At 36.9% G+C, this 21942-nt stretch overlaps 1 protein-coding gene across 1 annotated transcript in view; it reads right to left on the bottom strand.

Moving 5' to 3' along the window:
- Positions 1-1734: 1734 nt before the first annotated feature.
- Positions 1735-21942, bottom strand: part of LOC128140401 (collagen alpha-1(II) chain-like) — a 32320-nt gene continuing 12112 nt past the window's right edge. Inside the window, exon 4 of the mRNA XM_052784507.1 lies at positions 1735-1838. Within this exon, the coding sequence (XP_052640467.1) occupies positions 1791-1838 (48 nt within the window). The 3' untranslated portion in view covers positions 1735-1790. The remainder of the gene's footprint in view (positions 1839-21942) is intronic.

Here is a 21942-nt window from a genome sequence, read left to right as displayed (position 1 = left end):
CCAAAAGTGAGATGTAAGCAGAGTTTGAAATGGTATTCAACAATACCAGTATCAAAAATCTACAAGGAAAAAACCCCCTTTTTCCATGTGACAGTTTTCCTTTACAATTCCTATCTGTGGACACTGTTACTACATTGATGTGAAATTTGTATCACTGGAGATAAGTTTGTATTAAAAAAATAAAATAATAATGAACAACTCCTAAGAAACAGAGAGAAGGCAGCAGGTAATAATAAAGTACACCATTGGGTGGCAGAGTCAAACAGACATGAGGTCTAGAAAATGTCATTTTTCTATTTGATCTTCCTGTGTATCCAATACAGACCCTGTAGAAATAACTAACTTAAATGGTGAAAAGATATGCCAAAGACTGTTAAGAGAAAAATAAGGCAGAAATAGTTTATCCAAAATCACACAGGAATTCAGTGGTAGTCAGGAATAATCTTGAAATTTTTCACATCACAAGTTGGTGACACAAATACAATATCCACTCAAGATAAAAATCTAAATGTTAATCTGAATTCTGAAATTCCTGTCTTTGGAGATTTTTAAATTCATGATGATACTGTTATTATTTGAATCCTTCTGTGTATAATAGCTAAGGAACGAATAGTATATAGTAATATAAACCTAAGCTTTCATCAAAAGGACAGATTACCATATAAATTTGTGTGTTCCATTTACATCCTCTGTTATTCAAAGCAAGATACTAAGGTGGGAGGGATCTGCTGTACTAAGATAAAGGGTTTAAGAATTTAAAGGACCTTTCTACATCCAGGAGTTGGTAAGTTTCTACCATCTTTTCCATTAAATGTAATGGAACAAATTCTGTTCCATTTTTACAACAGGGTTTTTATATGTGTAAGGACTCTATGACTGAACAAGAAAGCCACACTTTGATCCATTAAATGTACACTGCTACCCAAGTAACATTCCCACTGTAGGTACAACCTGCACGAGAACTGTGCAAAGTCCTCAAAATTTTGAGAAAATATCTATCACTAGAAGAGATTATTTCTTGTACAAATGGATTGGGTAAGATTCAGGCTTTCTGCACACTCTGGCAACCAACTGGGCTCTTCAGAATGTGCTTGGCATATCTTACTGCTGTCCTCCAAACAACACACTACATACTATGTGCCATGCCCAATTACTGGAGGTGGCAGACCTTCATAAAACAGCTGAAATTTAACCGAGTAGGTAGCAACGCCACTATGTATTCAAAGGGGAAATTGTTTGCCTGAGCTTCCACATCTCATCCTTTTGCAGGCAATACCTATGCAAAACTTATTCAACAAGGTAAGCAAATCATCCACAACTAAGACCATTTTTGTTCCTTTATTAACAGACAGAAAAATATTACTACTGCCAATGCCTCTGTTTCCCGGGACAGGGTAGCAAAAAAAGACTTTGTAATATATTATTACACACCTTTTTGTGGGATCACTAGTCAGATATTACACATACAGAGAGAAGTGGTAAAGCAAGTAGAGAAAACCTGGAAAGAAGCCAAGCAAAACACTATCATCCAAACATTATTTTACACTACACGGACAAGGGCAAACCCAAAAGATCATTAACAGTGCTTTCAAAGAAAAGCATAATATACATCACCTTCTGCTCTGCTTATAAAAAGGTTAGTTCTGCAGTTAAAATACCAAGATATCACTTAAAATAATACATCACCAGAGACAGCAGGGCAAGGAGAGAAGAGAAAAAGATAATTTTCTCTGACTTTACAATGCACTTTCTTTCCTGGGGCCATGGGAAGTCTTGTGCGAGTTCCCTTCTTAGCTGAAGCTCAGGGCTTTCTCCACTGGAGCCCTCAAAGTGTCTACCTATTTATAGAAGTCACTTTTTAGTCAAGAACATTTGCAACTCTTACATCATTATACAAATGACTATACCAGCAATACATTTCTGGTATCAGGCACTTCAAGGTTTTTGCTAAACTAAAAATCATTATTAAGTCAGCAAGAGTATAACCCAGCATAATCTGAAATCGAATGCCTGCTCTGGTATGGAAGCATGTATGTTTCAATACCAGCAACAGCCTCATATATCTGCTGATATTATAAGGGTTATCATAATAGTGGCTTATTTTACAGATGAGAAAATTAAGGTCGTAGTCAAGTGTGCCTAATTTTGGGTATGTTAATAGTCTATTCATTATGGGCACATAATAAAACACAAGAAATTCAACTTAAACATAAGACAAAGTTTTTTACTGTGAGGGTGGTGTAGCACAGGAACAGCTTGCCCTGTGAGGAGCTTTTGGAGTCTATATCATTAGAAATATTCAAACTAGATACAATCCTGAGAAAACTGCTCTATCTTAGTCCAGCTTTGAGCTGAGGAGTTGGGCTCGATGATCTCCAGAGTTCTCTTCCAGTCACAAATATTCTATGATTCTGTGATTCCTTCACAAAAAATCCCAAACTCCTAACTAGGAAAATTATGCTGATTTTGCAGCAATTATTTTAAGCAGTATTTACTAAAAATGTGCAGAAGATTGGGAAATCACAAACATTAAACAAATACATATGTTTTTTCACTATAAGTATATACATAATGTCCTGAAAGTAAGAGATTTCCGTTTGTGTAGATTGTGGGTTTTCAGGTACCTATCCCTTCAACCAAACCTGGCTTTTCCAGGGTCACATTTTTGTTTTGGACACATTTCTGTAATAAGGTAACTTTTTGCATTGTCCTAGACCACTAAAGTCCTGCTGATCCTCAGGGTCCTTTCAAATGTACTTAATCTTTACCCAGGAAGGACATTTTTCTGACATAATTTTTAAAATCAATACATGTTTTATTACATCCAAAAAGTTACATACAAACACATACCTGTTTACAACACAAAACTTATAGGGGCTAAGCTATGAACTGACCTGACTTTCTGAACATTTATCTATACACACAGAGCTGCAAAGTCAGAAGACTGTTTTTTCCATCCTTATTTGAAAGAATCAGGACAGTCCTTGATGAAGCCAATTCATCTAATAAACGAGCATTTCTTTTTCAATGTTCAGTTTCCCCAGGACAAATCTCAATATGCAGAGTTTAACTTTGACTTCTGCAGCAGCAGGAGGAGATATAAAACATACAGGCCTCAAAGATAGGAATTGTTCCTTATCTCATTTATCATTTCATTGTCCATGAAATTTACATTTTTTGTAGAGTTTGTTAAAGCAGGACACAGATAACTAAATGCTTCAGCTTTTCATAGGACTCGCCCAGTTAATTTTTGTACAGTTTGAGCACATAAGTATGTGAGGTTCATCTGGTGATAAGAAATGAATGTTATGCCAAATGATCAAGGAAGGAAAGAATTCTAGCTTGGGTGACAGAAGGTGAAACAAGGATGCCGTGACAGAATCCAGGGCGGAGAAACTAAATTGCTTTTGATGTTGCACTCTTTGGATTCTAACTGGGTCCTTGCAGAACATGGAGTCACTGGGATCTAGCTCATTTGACTGTACTGTTGTAGAATTCCAGTGTCCCAGGGAGACTCTGCAAAATGATATCTAATCCTGATGTGAAGGTGCCTAAAGATAAGATTCTGACAAAAGGCATATATAGAATAATATATGAAACAGAACAAAGCAAGAGTTCTGTCTCCTTTACGTTAAGGCCCCCTTACATAATTTAATTTCTGTAGAACCTTGCCTTGGAATAGTATAAACGAATTGCTTCTCTTTATGCTGCATTAACACACGAAAGGAAATCTTCCAGGATGATGTTGTTGTAGGCAATTCAGCCCTCTTTGAAATTAGTGGTAAGTGAAGTTTTATATCTTTCCCCCAGGATTTTTCTCTAATGCTGATTAGCTTACCTGTTGCTCTACTTAAGATTCAGCTTGCTTATAAGTTACAACACAGAATATTCACCAAGCAGCCACATAAGACGCTCAGTCTTTTGAAAATGCCAGCGTTAACTTCCATGGGGATTTTGCTACTTTTAGAAGAGATACATTTGAAAAACAGAAATAATGATACCTATTTACACTTGTAAAGACTTTGGCAAACTGAAAGTGAGCAGCACAAGGATAAATAATATCATTATTATATTTTATAAATATAAATTATGAGACAATGTAGAGTTAACAAAGTAGTCCCAATCAGCTCTCTCTCTTTACACATGTTGCAAACACTTGCATTTCTTCTTTTCCCAGCTCTGCATTCTCTGAAGGACATTATAATTTATTGTCTCAAGCCATATTTGGTATTTAGTCCCTGCAGAAGCTTGTGAAAAAAAGATCTGTTTGTTACATGAAAATGAAAACATGTTGCGGTTTCACCTCCATTTCTTTCCTTCTCCCCCACTTCTAAAGAGAAGAGACAATTTTAAGAAGTAGGAAAAGTAAACAAATAAGATATAAAAAAATATACAAACACAAATACAAACAAAAGCAACTCATGAGTTAGGAAAAAAACTGGAACTTCTGCCTGGGGTAAAGTATGTAAAAAGTGGTGATTTGTTCAAGGGCAGAATTTTGGCATTTTTCTTTAGCTTCAAGTAAATAAATAAGACAAAGAAAAGTCTTTTCATTTGATTGTTTTACAGTGCCTGGGGCTATGTACATTGGACACTTTGCAACTGTTTTCATTTAGGGATGAGTGAAGTGGTTCAATTAAAACATGAGCAGTTCTGAACCTTTGCTGTGAATAAAACAGAATATTTCTGAGGAGGTTCAAGGAAGTCCAGTTAATTGTCATTATTTACCTCTTTGTACTTATGTGTTGTGACACTGTCTGGATTCAAAAGTGCCATCCTATAAGCCAGTCCTATTATACTGTGCTTAATTCTGCTGATCAAAACAGTTTTAATTGGCTGGGCTAGCAGCTTGGAAATTTTGGGGAATTAACCCAAATAAAATGTGAAGTTTTGAGGTCCACCCATTACAAAGTTCCCACACCCACTGCTGTGCGCTTTACTTCTGGGGGAAAAAAGGAACTGTTGCAATTTCAAAGGAAAAGAGCACAGGAGCATTAAAGCCTCAGGCTAGGACTACACTATAGACCTCTGGACGCATGTATCGTGTAGATGAGAGGTGTGAAGAGGTACATAAGATGTGCTAGGAGAAACCCATAATGTAGAAACAAATCAGTAAAACAGCACTTCACTGGTATGTGTTGTTTTTCTCTGGAAGGATAGTTACATTATATTACGTTTCACTGCACTGCTTTAGTACAAAGCACCAGTGCTGTCACAATTACGCTAGAAGCACTTTTGGCTCTACGGCCTGTTAGTATTTCTTCCCCAGTAAAGGCCTCTTATTGGAGGCATAAGTAAGTGTCATCTTACTGCTTTGAAGCCAGGTATCTCAGCGAGCTACAATCAGTGGAATGTTCTCCTCTGTTCTGTAATCCATCACAATACAAGTTCATTGCATCGCTGTCCACTCAGTCAGCTGCAAAAAAAAGCCTCAAAGCTACAATGTCAAAACTCTTAGAAAATTAAAGACGTGCTGACAGAACTGACTGCAAGCCCTCCTACGGATCCCACCTTCACCAGCTCAACAAAGTTCTTCTGTTTCCACTGAATTTTACGTGAGAGATTGGCTGCTGACTGGCCAACACCCCAAATGCTGATAAGGGCACGATTTATCCATAGATATCCCAGCCAGATTTGTCACAGATCATATAAACTGGCTTTTTTTCACTGACAATATCCTCAGAGAGGATATACTGAACAATTTTGCTTTGTTTGCTGCTGGTTTCCTCAGAAAAGGATGGAAGCCACTGCTACTGCTCACGTTTTACCCATTTCATATGCTGAGGTATGCATTGTCCTGGACTGCTACTCCAGCCTTTTCCCTGTATTCAATTCGGCACTAAATTTTGCTTATTTGAAAGGTTAAAAGACTATTTCTCTTCAAACTGTATTGAAGAGAATTGTCTCAGAGATTGTATCATACTGCTTGTGAAGAGATCATTCACCTCTGAAAGAGCTCTCAGCCTCAGATATTTATGGTACACTATTTATAGTACATACAATTACATCCAATAAAGCTGGAGGTTAACTGGTGATAGCAAACTTATATGCAAGACTCAAAATCAAATAGTCATGCTGGGTCAAGAAAGAAAAACAATTCATGCCAGTCCTACTTAATAATTTTCAGAACAAGACGCAGAAGAAAATGGTATCACCATCTGCTTGAGGGACTGGGTGTCATTGCTGTTCTCTTCATTATGTTTCTATTATCCAAATTAGAAAAAAAGAGGATCACAAAATATCTTCTTCCTCCATTGTCCAAACCAGACTAATCAGATGGATACTGTAGAGCATGACCATGGTTTTTAGAGGCTTGTATTTAAACCCAGACTCTTTACAGCTCAATGCTGCAAATGCATATGTAGCTACTTAACTCTAATACAAATAATCCCACTGATTTCAAAAGCATAGTCAAAGTAATAAAGGTAAGCACATATGTAAATACTTGCAGCATTAAGCCTAAATTAGTGAATTTAGTCACTTATGCGAAACAATGATTTTTATGTATCTTTGGATTCATCTGGCATGAAAAAGGTATTTGTCACTTTACAGAATACTCAGGAAGTCATGCTTTCACTAAGATGCATGAATCCTTTCAAAGAAACAAGTAAATACATCCAAGAATCCAGTTATTTTTCTACAACAGAGTATTGTGCATCTTTTGGATGCCAAAATAGTTACAACTGTTATAAGTGTTTCCTACCAAGTGGAAGATTTAAAAGTGTGCCTTCATATTCATGCAAGAGTAGCAGCAATTAGCAAAATTCATTTAAAAATGTAAATTTTTTAAAATCTGGATCACAGTGTCTTTTAATTATGAAACAGTAAAACATTTATAATCATAATACTCTGTAAGTGAGCAGATTTATTAATTTAAAGTTTGGATGCTTAGCACTGTTCTTTACTGTGTCTTATAAAAGAACCCTGAGTACTATTAGACAGTCCTTAATTCAACACTTACTGGCTTTATACACCAGAAGGCCTGTCATGGACCCCAGCTGGTATACCATGCCATTGTTCCCTCTTTGGCAGCTCTTGGACTGCTGATCCTTCACATAATTCATCAGTGTTTCTTCCATATGTGTATTGGTTTATTCCTTACAATTTCTAGAGTGTACACTGTTCTCCTGCCAAATCTATGCATTAGCTAACTTTTGTGGATGCTCTAAACATTCAGTTTACTCTTTCTGTACATCCAGCTGTTGAAGAATTCTGTGTAATTAAATTGAAGGTAAGCATGTACAGTATTGTCATAGAAAGGTTATTCCTACCATGTTAATTTGGTCATTAGAAAGGACACGGAAACTGATTGCAATAACTAAAACTTCATACAATAGATGCTAGGCCCTGAAAGAAGCTGGCTGAAGTCACCTGCTCCATTTCAGTATAGGTGCAAGATGACTGAAAGCCTCCGAATAAAAACCGTTTCATGTATTCTAGGACTCTGACTGAGTAATCCTTCCCTAACAAAGTTTCCATAGTCCAATTGACCTCACGGATGTTTTCTTCATATCTGATTCCATAACCTTATTATAAATTTCAAAATACTGTCTATTTTGTTGCTAGTTCTTTATCTTAGTACACCATAACAAATACATTAGCCCACTTCATTATTGCTTCTTTATGCTATATGCAGAGTGGGCAGAATTTTTTAAAGTATCCAAATAGTTTGAAGTTAAATTAAGTTTTATTTCTCTTAGACAAGATTTTCTTTTTTTCATAATTTTAACCATTATATTGGTTTGCTTCCTTTTTTCTGAGCTAAGTAGAGGGGAAATTTAGTGTGTCTGTTTCTACAGTCCAGCATAAACTCTCCTAAGTGGAGAATACACTGTCAGTGCCACCAACAGAGTCAGAGATCTGCAGTACCTATGAAGCAGGAACTGACCCCAGCTTAGCCTAGACAAGAGGCAGCTTGGGGGACCTTCCAATAGCTAAGAGGAGATAATAGAAAATCCAGCGCAAGGCTCTTTACTGAGGTGCATGGTGGGAGGAGGCAGGGGTCAAAACTGAAATGGGAGCTTCTGACTAGATACACAGAAAAACTTTTACACTGAGAGGGTTATTAAACACTGGAACAAGCTGTTCAGAGAGGTTAGCAAACTGGTCTACATTCAATGCTGATTCTGCTTTGAGCAGGAACTGGAGACTTTGCCAGGTCCCTTCCAGCCTGAATGATTCTATGATTTGCTGACTGTCTGCATGATAGAGGGTAGGGCTAAGACCTCAGAGACTAAACAAAAATCCTTCAGCTGTCTCTCTGATATAGCTTATACTGGTTAAGAACCACATTAAACCAGGATTTGCACATGCTGCCATCAAGAAGGGAACTACTGTGACATGGGTTTAGCTACACTTCATTCTTTGGGACTAACTGATACAATATAGAGCACCTACCACTGAATAAATTATAAATGAGAAAAGAAATGCTACAAAGCATACCTTGGGAAATCATGAAAATGAACTGGCAGTAAATTGAACATTAGCTTTCAGTTGAGAGAGACATTTTACAAGAGGATTTTCATAAAAATCAGAGTAAAAACTAAGGGCCAAAATTTTATCAGCATTTCGGGATTACTGAATATACAGCAGTGAATTCTGACTTGAATTGTTATTTTGATCCCTCAGTTCTGCAAATGTACAGATAAAAGAAGTGTATTGTCATGCAAAGTTAAGGATATATTATTTTTGAAAGAAATGCATACTACATGAGCTCACAGAAGTTTTTATAATTTGGAATTTGTCTTCCCTTTCAGTTTCTGAACACTAGGTGATAGAACTATTCCAGGCATAGAAATATATTTAGAATTTAGCAGCCACTATGCATTGAATCACATCTTTCTTCCTTCATGGTTCTAGTGATTATAACTGGTTCTGAACTTGAAGTTTATCACAATATTTTTCCTGAGTTGCTGTATGTATTGTGAACCCTCTCTAAAGTTCCTTCTAGTTCTATTAAGAAACACTGATAAATGTACATTAGCTAGTTGACTGAAGATTCCTGGCTCTGAAAGAGGCAACTACAATGTGAACTGAAAAATCCATTCATTCATTCACTCCTTCCCAGCAGCATTCCTTGGCCTGGAGCCAGATACCATTTGACGTCATGGCTCTAACCAGGAACATAATGTGCTGGCACCGGGACAAAAGTTTTACTATGGAAAAAAACAGCAACAAGTAGAAACTTATCACAGTAGCTGGGGAGAGCGAGTTAAGAAAACAAGATTGAAGGGCAAATCAGCAGAAAATTAAATGAACTATGACAGGCCTAATATTTTGCTTTTGTTTTTCTGCACAGCACCTGTTTAAGTTAATACTCAGAAGTACTAATCTTACTAACACAAATAGCGCACACAGCGAAAAGATGTCCTTTAATACTTATTACTTCCCATTCTACTTTTTGTAGCACTTGCTGAAGTATTACAAAAGGTCCATTCTTTCATGTTTTTTACTTTAAATGATTTGAAACAAAATAATCCAAAGATTTTTTTGGCCTGCAATAGCTAGTTTTGTATAAAAAAATCTCAGTTCTGTTTATTTGAGTTAAATATTAAACAGGTCTTTAAGTAGAGACTGAAAAAGTTTGCAGTGTTAATACACAAAATCCAGAGCGCAGTTTAAGGACAGAAAAACAATCTTTCCAGTCTCTTCATCGCCACAATTAATGTGCTGGGTAAAATTGAAGGCCAACAAGTTTCCAAAATACTGCTAAGCATGCAAAAAAATAAAAAAAGATAATAAAATATAGAAAAGACTAGGAAATATTTGGATAGCAACAACTGAAATTGGTGTTGCTGATAGAAATTTAGAATGCCAGACTGACAGCCGCCAAACCACACCTGCTGGGGAACAGTAAAGGTTTCCCAGCGTGGCACTCCTGGATCTTGAGGGTCTGCTGAGGCAGTTCAGACCCGAGTTCACACTGGAGACTGAAAGAAGGTGCTCCACTTCGAAGTTCCTTTTTAAGAGCTGTGATCCCTGTGGGTGGTGCACTGGAGTGAGATGCCTGTCACTTACACTCCATTTCTGAATTGTCACTGACAAGCAGCCTGATTTTTGGGAAGTACTTTTACATCTATAATTCAGATTTTAACTAAAAATGGGATTAATGTTACTGACTTCCCTTACAAAACACTTCAAGAGCTACTGCTAAAAATTCTATGGAAGAACTAAAATTACTGTTAGTGCTTGTTGTAGTGCTAGATTTTTTTCATGTTTTCATAACATGAAGCTAAAGAGAAACTAGACTGAGGCTTAACAAGCCTCACACATGACACTGAGCAATGGTCACGTTAAAATTTCTCTCACTACTAGATTTAAATCTGTGACCTACAGATAAGACTCTGATTCAGATCCTGTCATGTGACATTGTCTTTTTTGAAAATTCCAACAAAGACACCAGCAATCTGTGGTAAAACTGAGGATCTGTGCAGCTGAGGATGTCCCTCATGGAAAGTACCTCCCATCAGATTCTCCTTATTGATTCTAGGTAGAAAAATTTCAGGGGTAAGACTGGTTGAAGAGTAGGGAGCACAACCAGAGATCTGATGTACTATAAAAATATTTAGTGGATATTGAAACCTTGTGAAAATAAATTGTACCAATAATCAAACTGGCCAATGAAACCTAGCAGAATTTTCTTCTAGAGAGAATTATCAGACCCTGTTCCCCAGAGCAGTATGTTTTACACTCATCGCTGACTATGTTGTGTTTCCCTCACAGCATTTAATTCCATACATTACAAGGACATTTTCCAATCACTCCACACCATTAATTTTATTTAACAAAATTTAGTTTTGTTCATTTCTAACCCCATAGTTTATACATGCAGATCTACTTTTAAAGTGTTTCTAAATTTATTAAGCAACTGATTTAAAAGGTGTCTTTAGAGGTTTTTTTTGTGTAGAGTATTTGTGTTGTTCAAAAGCAGGTATGTGATTCATCAAATTCACTGCTGTACAAGAGAACATTTAGAAATAGGACCTAAATGTGTTAAGTATGTCTGATGTAGACTGCTATTCATTTACAATTTGTTTTAATAAATGTGCACAGTGAATATTTAAAAAACCCACTGAGATATTCTTACAAGGTCTATCACTCTTCAGAATACTGACATTTCAAAATTATCTTGCTTTCAGTCCAAAACTTTGACACTCTGAAGTTCTTGGACTCAGCATCCAAGTACTCAATTACTGTACGTGGCATCCAGTGCCTAGTTTTTCGAATCCCAGCCTACAATTTATGTCCAGTGTACTAAATCAGATTTTGGCTTAACTCAGTGCCCTGTACCTGGAGAACTTTGAGGACATCAAGAATACAATGCAGGCTTATACAATTTGTTAGAAACTTGAGTGCTGATTCTGAAAATCATTCTGAAATTCTAAAAAGCACCTTGGAAAAAAAGAAATCAGTGTTGATTTTAAATGAGTGTTCTAGAATCTTCCACACAATTACACAGAATGGATAATTAGCTGAGCAGTCCCAAAGACTGCTTAGCTGATAATGTGGAACTAGGGCCTTCATGAGAATTCTAATAGCACCAAAGTGTTAACCCCTTAATTCTTTTGACAATTCCAGTCACTGATACCCCAAAGCTGTATCATTCCAGCCATTGGCTCCTAGAAGTTTATAAGACAAATTTCCTGAACTACCTATAAATCTTATGGTAGTCTAACATTGAATTAATTTTGGAAAACAGAATTTTTATTTGGCAGTTTTTAAAATCTAGTCCTCAAGAAAATCTTCTTTCTGAAGAAGTCCATCACCTTCCTGTCTGTTGAAGTTCTTGGGCTCTTCGCAGAAAACATTGAGTTTCAATTACACTGGAATTTGAGGCTGCTCAGCAAACACCACCAGACAGCTCTATATTTCAGTGCCTCTTCAAGGACTATATTCCTGTTCAATTCAAAACAGGAAGGACATCTTGGGAAATGAGCTATGTATCTCCTTCAGCGGGTTGAAGGTGAACTAGAATCATGCACAGTACATTGCAAGTACATTCCAAAAGCCAGTTTCACCAATTTCTTTTGGCCTAGGTCATGACCATCAGACACACAGTGTTAGTAAGTGGAGTGTTCAAATCCCTGTTCAGCTGAATATACCCAGTCATTAGAGACATATGAAGTGGAAAAAGTTCACAAACATCGTGTTTTGTTGAAATCTGGAACTACTTAGGCTGAAATTAGACAAATATGGACAATAGCATACCCACTCCACACGGAAAAAATGCCCTGCCCAAAGTAGAGATATCTGTTCCATGGAGAGTTTCAACTGGGGTGCCAGTGTCTAATAAATCTCTCATATGTCTTAGTTTTCTCTTTATCTCTGTAATATGCTAATTAGCAGGAGCAATACAGGCATATTTAACTATGCCAACTGATAAAACTGAGTACTGCTAAGATACCATCCTGTCTGGTCACAAGACAGTGTCTGTGATGACTCTGTAAGCTACACCTAGCCTCATCTATAAATGTATTAATTAAAGTGAATTTTTGTCAAGTCATATTATCACTGAGAAATTTATTCTGGCTTCAGAAATGTTAGTCTGAGCTAAAACCCCACAAACCCCACTGGGCACTCTTTATGTACCTAAGTTTCAATATGTGTTAGACTACCCTAGAGGCACTCCAGTGTTCTAGATTTGCACCTTCTCTGACCATAGGCAAACAGATATCCACACTGTGGATCACCCAGCAGTTTAACTCTTCCAGTTGCTCAACTGTTAAGCATCACAGAGCTTAGCACCTTTGGTGTTCTCCCCCTAGTTACCAAAGAACTGATCATATTGCCTGATGTGGAAAAAAATATTTCCTATCAATTTTACATTATTTCATAAAGACAAAATTAAAGGTAGTTGTGAGACACAAGTTTCTTAATCTCATAACATTTAAACCATAATTGTAACATCCTTTTTCCACCCCCTTTTTAAGTTCTTATTGACTGCTCTTTGAGCAAAAAAGACTGTATTTTCAAAGTAGCCACAGATTTATCTCTTAATTTTAATAGATTTTCTGCTAGCTTCACATCTCATTAAGCCACTTCTATTTGACCAAAGTTTCATTACTGAGCATTTACCATTGTTTGGGCAATAGTAACTGTCTTCAGTCTTACATATACATACTTGTCCCACGCCTGGCTTTACATTGATATAAGCTGCTTCACAAGAGTGAAAAAAACCCCTAATAATTCACAAAACTTATTCAATTCAACATTTTCCACAATCCTATGGACTTTCAAGCTCTAATGCAAAATTCTGACCTCACCTCAGCTGCATTTTGCCTGAGAACAGTCTGGACTTTCTCTAAACCCTAAAAAACTGCTCTACTGCACAAACAATTGGTTGGATGCCACTTGTGAAATCATTCATTTGACAAATTCTATGATATTTTGAATAACTTATTTAATGCATTTTCTCTTCTTCATTATTTACTTGGGATCAATGGCTTATGTGCAATATGTGCAAACCTAAACACAAACAAGCCCCAATCATCTTATTGTCCAAGCACACATTTTTTGGGTTTGGGTGTACGCAGCTCCACCTATTGTAACAAGTGATACAGTGCCAGAACTTCAAGCCATAAGGTGGGTCACACATCCCATGGCATTGTTCATCTGGCTAACACATGTAAGACAAACATGATATGTACATATCCCAAAGAAGGAAGAGTGAAACCAAGATGCATGGTAAGATTATACAAAGGCTAAAAGCCATTGTATTTAAACTACTTATGGCTGGACAGGAAAAAGTATCTGAGAAAAATCCTGAAGTATCAACATTTAGCTGCACTCTGGACTGGAACAAACTGAAGACCTTCCACATTTTTTTTTTAAGAGGAGAACGTGAGCACATAACCCATTTACAGGCAGCCAAATTTCAAACAGGCATTTCTTTAAGGCACTTCTCTGAGACACAGGAGACAAAAGTTAAAGCGCCTGTTGTGAGTGACAGCGCTAAGCACTGAACTTCTTGATTTTCCAAAATGGGAGAGTCTCTCACATTCTCTTAGTTCGACTAGAATTCCATTCTGGATCTCAGAAGTTTTTTGTAAAAAGTACAACATGTCCACAAGTGTTTTCTCTTCTAATAAATCAGTGTTTTTAGACAGAGAACAGGATTTTTAGAGAAAGACGGTTTTGCTAAAAAATTCTCAACCAGTACTCAATCATTCCTCTTACAAACTTAGCTATATATTTCTATTTCAGATAAGGAAAATAAAACCTTGAACCACAGATTTTTGTGATTCACTGAAATATTGCACAGTGGAATGTATTTCATAGATCTGCATGCTTCTTCGCTCAAAAATAGTCCAATTTTCTGTGAAGACACTGCATTTTCCAGCACTTAAAACTATGCTCTGGCAGCAGAGATTTTTCACCTCATAAAACAAGATGTTCTAATATTTGCAAATGCTTTGCTGTAGCAAAAATGAAGTCCCTTGTTCCATCTTAAGAGTTCCTTGTAAAAAAAAAAAAGAAAAGGCTAAAGTGACCGTGAAACCAACAGTGAAATAGTTACCCATAAATTTTATTTAAAAAATGAATACTCGATCTGATTTTGCTGACTCTGAAAGCCATGCACAGTCATACAAAGACATTTCAAAAGGAATGTTGTTTGTTTGCTTCCCTTCTGGAGTTCTTGGCAGTTTTACTAGAACAAATGAATTACTGCTGTAACGAAATAATTGTCCAAGTCTCCTAACCTGTAATAAGAGCTCAGTTTCATTTTCATCAAAATCAGCAGCAAACTGCCACAAACGAGAGTACATTATGGGGCAAAGAATCAGTAATTTTGAGTTTATTATCTAGAAGAGAGGTGGAAATTCATACTACTGACTTGTGTGCAATCAACTAGATAGCTAAATGGGAAGTTAGCTGTCCATACTTAATCCACTGTCAACACAAAGTGGCAGTATCCTTGGAATACAATTCAATGCATCTAGCTCTAAATCACCATCTTTTTCTATTGTACACGTAGTTAAAAGCTGAGTATGTATTTGGAATGTAAGATGTGCCTATAATTAGGGAATAGGAATGCTATTCAATTCCATCATGTAAAAGCACAGACTGATAAAAAAACCCAAAACCACCTACTTGCCTTTATTAGATAATTAACTAAGTACTAAAAAATGTATGTAATCAAAAAAGCAAGAATATTTATAAACAATAATGTGAAAAAAGGCCTCAATAGAGTGTTTATAGTGAAAACTTGTATCTTAGAAACAATTTCTCATTGCATTGAGAAATTATCACAGCTTCTATTTCAAGAGTTGTTCTTGATATTTGTCAATTTTCTTTTATGCTGGAAGAAATAAATATATTTGCAAGATTTTATACACACACACATATATAACAGAACAGACAGCCAAAATCTTCACCAAATTTAAACCTGTATCAATGAAGTTCTATAAATTGATCAAAACATAGTTTATAGATAATAACATTTCTGCACCATATCATCTGATTTTCAACTTGTCAATAAACTAATTCTTTGCACAACTGGACATAGGTGCTATGTCAATCAAATGCTCATGATCTATAGGTGACAAAGGACGTTTTCATTTCTTATTTTGGTCAACAAGCGGCCAGCTAACACCCAACAGTGTCATTTGGTTCCTCCTGTGGGCAGCTTGTTTGCTTAATGCAATCCACATGAGCCCAAATTTCTGTAGCAAAGTACACATTCAGTGGACCTAATTAAGCATTGTTTCCTTCTTCACCCTTTCATTCTCTTCCTTTGGGAAAATAGAATTTTTCTTTTCTTGCTGTTATTCTTTAATAGCCCAATTCTTATTACATACTTAAATCAGGAGTAACACTACTGGAGTTGATTCAGCTACATAAGCTTAAAAACCCAATGAGAAAAAGGCACAATGAACCCCTTTTTTTCTATCCCATCAGATAGATATTGTTGTAAATCACAACATTACAGCTGTTAGTATGGAATATGCAACAAGAAAAACCAGCAAATACTGCAGAGCAACTTAAGACATTGAAGTCTTTAAATAAGATCTAACATGAACAACCAACAACAACATATGATTTATTGATTATAACTCAGCACAGGACAGGCCTCAGTGGCAACTGCTTTCTATATTAAGCGTTAGAAAGCAGCCCATGAGATATCTACTACAGAGGTGAGAGTTTGTATCTCTGTCCCCATTACCAAGGGGATCAACATCAGTTTTCCCAGTAATCTCCCTATGCGTAAAGCTTTGGAGAAAGAATTGGAATTGATCCAGCAAACATCTTGCAGAACATACTATACTATATACAAACCCACAAAATGTAAACCAGGCACTTGTAGCTCTGCAATGATACCAGAGATTTCCAGATGGCAGGTAGCAAAAATGATGTCTGTATACACATACCAGAAACTTTAAGACTTTAAAACTATCATAGTTTTGGTTAATCCTGGATTGTTTAATGTGCTTTTCAAATTTCAAAGGGATAATAACCTGTGGTCCTGTGGAGTTCCTGTCTCAGTTGTTAAAGAGTCCTGCAGATAATGCAACTAAAATACACCTTGTAGCTGCATGCAGATGACTACTCCTTCCCCTCATTTAAGTAACCATAAGTAGTTCAGAAGTGCATGTGGACTGCCACTATGCATTGTCTTTTATAAGCTCCTTAAAGGGTCCTGTCATTTAATTTCCTATTAAAGGTCTACTCCAATCTACAAGCATGCAATCAAGATAACTAAAAAGGACAAGAACCTAGACCTCCAAAATTTAATACTAGGCCCTACCTTTAACCTTCACAATGATTAAATCTAGCACATTTTACTACAGAATTGGCACAGGCTAAAAATGACTTCATGGTCAGTGACTACAGCTCAGCACAGAGACAACAATTTATGAGACATGGTGATTCTTGACTGCTCTGGGTGATGTGGCTACATCTTAACTGTGGTGTACTTTGTGCATTTACAGCACCTGAACTAAAAAGAGATGCTACAGAGAGCTGTGAAAAATACTCATTATCAATCGTTTAGGAATTTGAGGTTTGTTGGATAAGAAATACTTACAAGAACTGTTTACAACTATTCAGATTTATATTTGTCCCAGATTTTTGTCCTGTGTACTTCTGTGTTTTACTGAGCTAGTGTTCATCATCAGTAAAAGATCAGACTCAGAGGAATCTGATTATAATTTTAACTGCTTGATCCTTTGGGTGGAGGAGAACAGATAAATCTTTCTATCTTGTTTCTTATTTATTGAATACTATATTTAGCTCTGATGTTTAACAGTACTGTACAGTATCTTAATAAGTAATAGAAGAACATGGCAGATGAGGAAAAAATTAGGGTGTGTATTTCGTATTACATTTTAAATATTTAAATAGACAAATTAATTTGCAGAATTTTGACTAATTTTGCAAACCTGCTAGACACATTATTAAGTCTGAGTATATATCATACAGTCAAATATTTTGTTGAATCTGGTCTTGCATATGAAATCAAAATTAGTAACAAAAAAAAAGCTTTCAGAAGGAAACAAAACCAGAAAACCCAAGTGTTGGCAATGTACTTCATATTTGACTTCTTCATATTTAAGTTTTCAATTAACATGCCAAAGAGTAGGAGCTAAATTTAAATCCCAAGTATTCATATTTCTTCTGATTTTGCTATTTAATTTCAGATTTTAAAATGAAAGCTATCTTCAGTACATCAAGCTTTTCCCGGCTCCTGATTAAACTACAAAGGTGCTAAATACAAATCACAGGGTACATGGGATCTGATCAATATTACTGGACTGTGCATCTAGGTAAGAAGAGCTCTTTCCAAGACATCAAGATTGGACAATATTTTAAGGTGTTTTTACTTGTTTTACCATTTATTTCCCAGCTGGATTCAGACTTTCAGTACACCACACAAGATCTGCAAGATTTTCAAAAGCATTAATACTTAGCAGCCTGAATCTTTAATTTCCAAACAAACTTCTGGTATGTTCATGTCACACAAAGGGTACATACACTTCTAAGACTATGCACTTGTGGCAGAGCACTAGCACACTAACCAGAAACAGTATTGCTGAATCATGGCAGAGGTGTCATACAATCAGAAATGGGGCAGGAAGGCAGGGCTTATTCGAGTTTTACTACACCCAAGTTATATTATTTAAAGCTGCCAAATAACACATCTGCAGAAGTGTGCTGCACCATGTTCCTGTGTCAGTCTGGCATCTCTACCATTCATATCAGCACCCAGTACAGATATGTTTTTTAAACCTCTTTTTTAAGCTTTTGAAAATGTTATCCCAAGCTAGAGATGTGCACAATTTACTGCATTCAGTGGTGATAATTACACATGCAATTTGAGAACATTTCCTACATTTGTGCCTGTTAAAAATGTTTAAAAGTATCATAGTAAGATAGTAATTTGACAAAGAGGGAAAGTGAAACAACGAGCAACGCAGAATATATGCTTCCAGATTAAACATGCCTGTCTATATTGATGAAAGTTTTACTTCTGCTACAATGCAAAGTTAAAAGAAGCCATCTTAATACAAGATCAATCAGACCTATCTGATATAAATTATCCTGTTGGGAGCAGATAGCCCATGGCTAAAGGTGGTTTGTGGTTTTTTTAAGAACTGTAGATACATACTAGTTTCGGTTGTCACGCAGACCTGCTCTCTGAGAGGTTACTGTGACCCATTCATATTGATCTACATGCAGATAGGAGTGAAATGTTGACATTTGTAAGTGCTTGTATGTTTTCAGAGACAATATTTTCAATAGGAACAAGAATAAATTGGTTTGGTTAAATTTCCTCTTATTTTATCAGTTACAAAAGAGAGATTCATCCCTGCTGGAAGGGCTTTCTTTATAAATAAGGAAAGCTTGTGATTTAATCCTTTAGCAAGAGCACTCAGAAATGATTCATATGTTGTATGCTTGCTGCCTGATGCCACAGACAAAGTAATTGATTTTTAAAGAAGCTAAACACACAAATGCAAGCTCAAAATGCATATAAAACTGTTCCTTCATTATTCTGACTATACATACAGCTGACACAACTGTGCTCACATTCCACATCTACTGCAGGTACTTACTAATGTCCATATGTGCACATGGCAGATAATACCGTAAAATTCAGCTTCCTAATGTGTTTGCAAACCAGCCTCATGGACATTTTACATATGCATTTGGATGCCCAAAGTATCTGCTCCAAAATGTTTAAAATGTAAAAATAGCATATGAAAACAATTTTGGAATATCACTTAGCATTACTGGTATATAAAAATACATAATCCTTCAAGATATACAGGCTAATACTTCCACTCATTTTAGCATTGGAAAAAACACATTTGAAGATGTCTTCTGCAAGGATAGAGCTACAAGCAGAACTAGAAATAAAGATGTAGGTTTGTCACTAGGAGAAAATATCTAATAATGAAGCTACTGAAGCACTGGAATAGAATGTCTGAGAATATTAGAGAAATCTTCATCCATTTAGGTCTATTTAGGTTCACCTGAATGCTTCACTCCCTGCTCTAACCCATTTTGTGCCCTTAATATTCTTCTCCCCAACTGACTTCTCAGTGGTGCTCACATTAATGGGGAGAAAGAGATACCCCCATAGATATTATAATGGAAGATTGATGCTGTAAGGTGCTGAGCTGAGAATGGAAGATGTGTCTGGGAGAAGGTAATGAGAGGCAAAAGAGTGGAAATTCATTGCTTAGCCCTACCTTTAACTCCTTGATGCATCTTGCACTCTGTTCCCAGCACCTCTGTCTATATATTCTCCTCCCCTCTACTCCCAGTATATTCTGTAGAGCTCAGCTTCAGAATCTCATAGACAAATATTTGGCAGAAACATCCCTGTAGCTAATCCTTAATTTTACCTCTCAAGATCTGTTCCAACCAAGCCTTAATACTATTCCTCTTTCATGAAATATAAAGCCAAATTGTGATTAGTCAGTTTGTATAGAATATATTGAAAAATTCACAAGCTGAAAGTTTTGCCCCAACCCTAGTTTTCATAGGATACGTGAAGAAGCAGACTGTGGGCAAGGCACTGTCATAATTCTGCAAATAAAAATGGCATATGGATTATTTACACTCCTAAATAAGAACAGAAGGAAACCTGCTTCTAGACAGACCATAGGCAGAATATATAGCAATGTTTTAATTTTGCAATAGCGCTTCAATTTCTCTCTCTTATATAGAATCATAGAATCGTTTAGGTTGGAAAAGACCTTTAAGATCAAGTCCAACCGTTAACCTAGCACTATCAAGTCCACCACTAAACCATGTCCCTAAGCATCACATCTACACGTCCTTTAAATAGCTCCAGGGATGGTGACTCAACCACTTCCCTGGGCAGCCTGTTCCAATGCTTGACAACCCTTTTGCTGAAGAAATTTTTCCTAATATCCAATCTAAACCTCCCCTGGTGCAACTTGAGGCCATTTCCTCTTGTCCTATCACTTGTTACTTGGGAAGAGACTGACCCCTACCTCGCTACAGCCTCCTTTCAGGTGGTTGTAGAGAGTGATAAGGTCTCCCCTCAGCCTCCTTTTCTCCAGGCTAAACAACCTCAGTTCCCTCAGCCACTCCTCATAAGACTTGTGCTCCAGGCCCTTCACCAGCTTCGTTGCTCTTCTTTGGACATGCTCCAGCATCTCAATGTCTTTCTTGTAGTGAGGGACCCAAAACTGAACACAGTGTTGGAGGTGCGGCCTCACCAGTGCTGGGTAGAGGGGGATGATCATTTCCCTAGTCCTGCTGGCCACACTATTTCTGATACAAGCCGGGATGCTATTGGCCTTCTTGGCCACCTGGGCACACTGCCGGCTCATATTCAGCCAGCTGTTGACCAACACCCCCAGGTCCTTTTCCACCGGGCAGCTTTCCAGCCACTCTTCCCCAAGCCTGTAGCGCTGCATGGGGTTGCTGTGACCCGGGTGCAGGACCTGACACTTAGCCTTGTTGAATGGTGCACTGTGAGGTTCACAGCATTTCAGGCACTTTAGAGTATTGCACAGTCAGCAAAGGTTTTTTGGGGGTTTTTTTTTGATAGTATTTTAAAATATTAACAAAGATCTGAAAATTCAGTTTCTGTTTTATACATTTCAGAAGGCATTTTTCAGGCTTTGTAGAATTAGATTACTAGCATACAGTAATGATAAAGCTGTTCTCTAATTCATAATAACTATTGTTTCATCTACCTGTTAAGGTCAGATAGAATACTGGCCCCTGGATGCATGCCAGCAGCTCTCCACCACTACAATTATGTATTGTGCAATTTCATTGTCATTTGAGAAAACAGTGTATACTTCCAAGAGGATTTCAGAAGAGTCAATGTAGGTTAAAACATTCCCTCCCCAATCCCACCACCCTGTCCATTCTCCACCCCAACACCTCCTCCTGCACACGCACAACTTTTCCCTTCTGTTTATTTTTGGTTTCAAACACTTTAAGCAAAAATTGACTTTGGCTGCTCTTCCTGAACTCTGAAGTGTTTGAGCAGATAAGATTCAGATAATACGTTAGAAGAAAGTTTCATAGGTCCCTTTTCTCCTGGCAGGTAGTCACCAAGGCCAACCATACACTGAGGTTTCTTTCCTCTGCAGCAGTATTTTTCTGGCTTGTCTGCTTATCAAAATAGGCCAGATCTGAAATTTTTACTATATCTGACTTGGAAAAAATGTTTCAGCTGAAAGATACTTGTTTATATACAGTGCTGGGGAAATACAATGTGTAACTCTACCTACTGTCATCCCAAATGGGGTGTTAGTTTCTCAAGCAGTTTTATGGAGCCTTTCTTGGACTAAGTGAAAAGGAGTTGATCTGAGCAACTCTTCCTTTATGGGAAATAAATTAAGAGCGATACAACTTATACACTACAAAAGTAGTAAGATACGCCTCCAGAAATAACTGGTCTTTAGAGGACAATATGAAAATAATCACACTCATTTAAATGAAATACTGGTTAAA

Source organism: Harpia harpyja, chromosome 1 (assembly GCF_026419915.1).
Source record: "Harpia harpyja isolate bHarHar1 chromosome 1, bHarHar1 primary haplotype, whole genome shotgun sequence".
Lineage (NCBI taxonomy): Eukaryota > Metazoa > Chordata > Aves > Accipitriformes > Accipitridae > Harpia > Harpia harpyja.
This window is presented reverse-complemented; position numbering and strand designations above follow the sequence as displayed.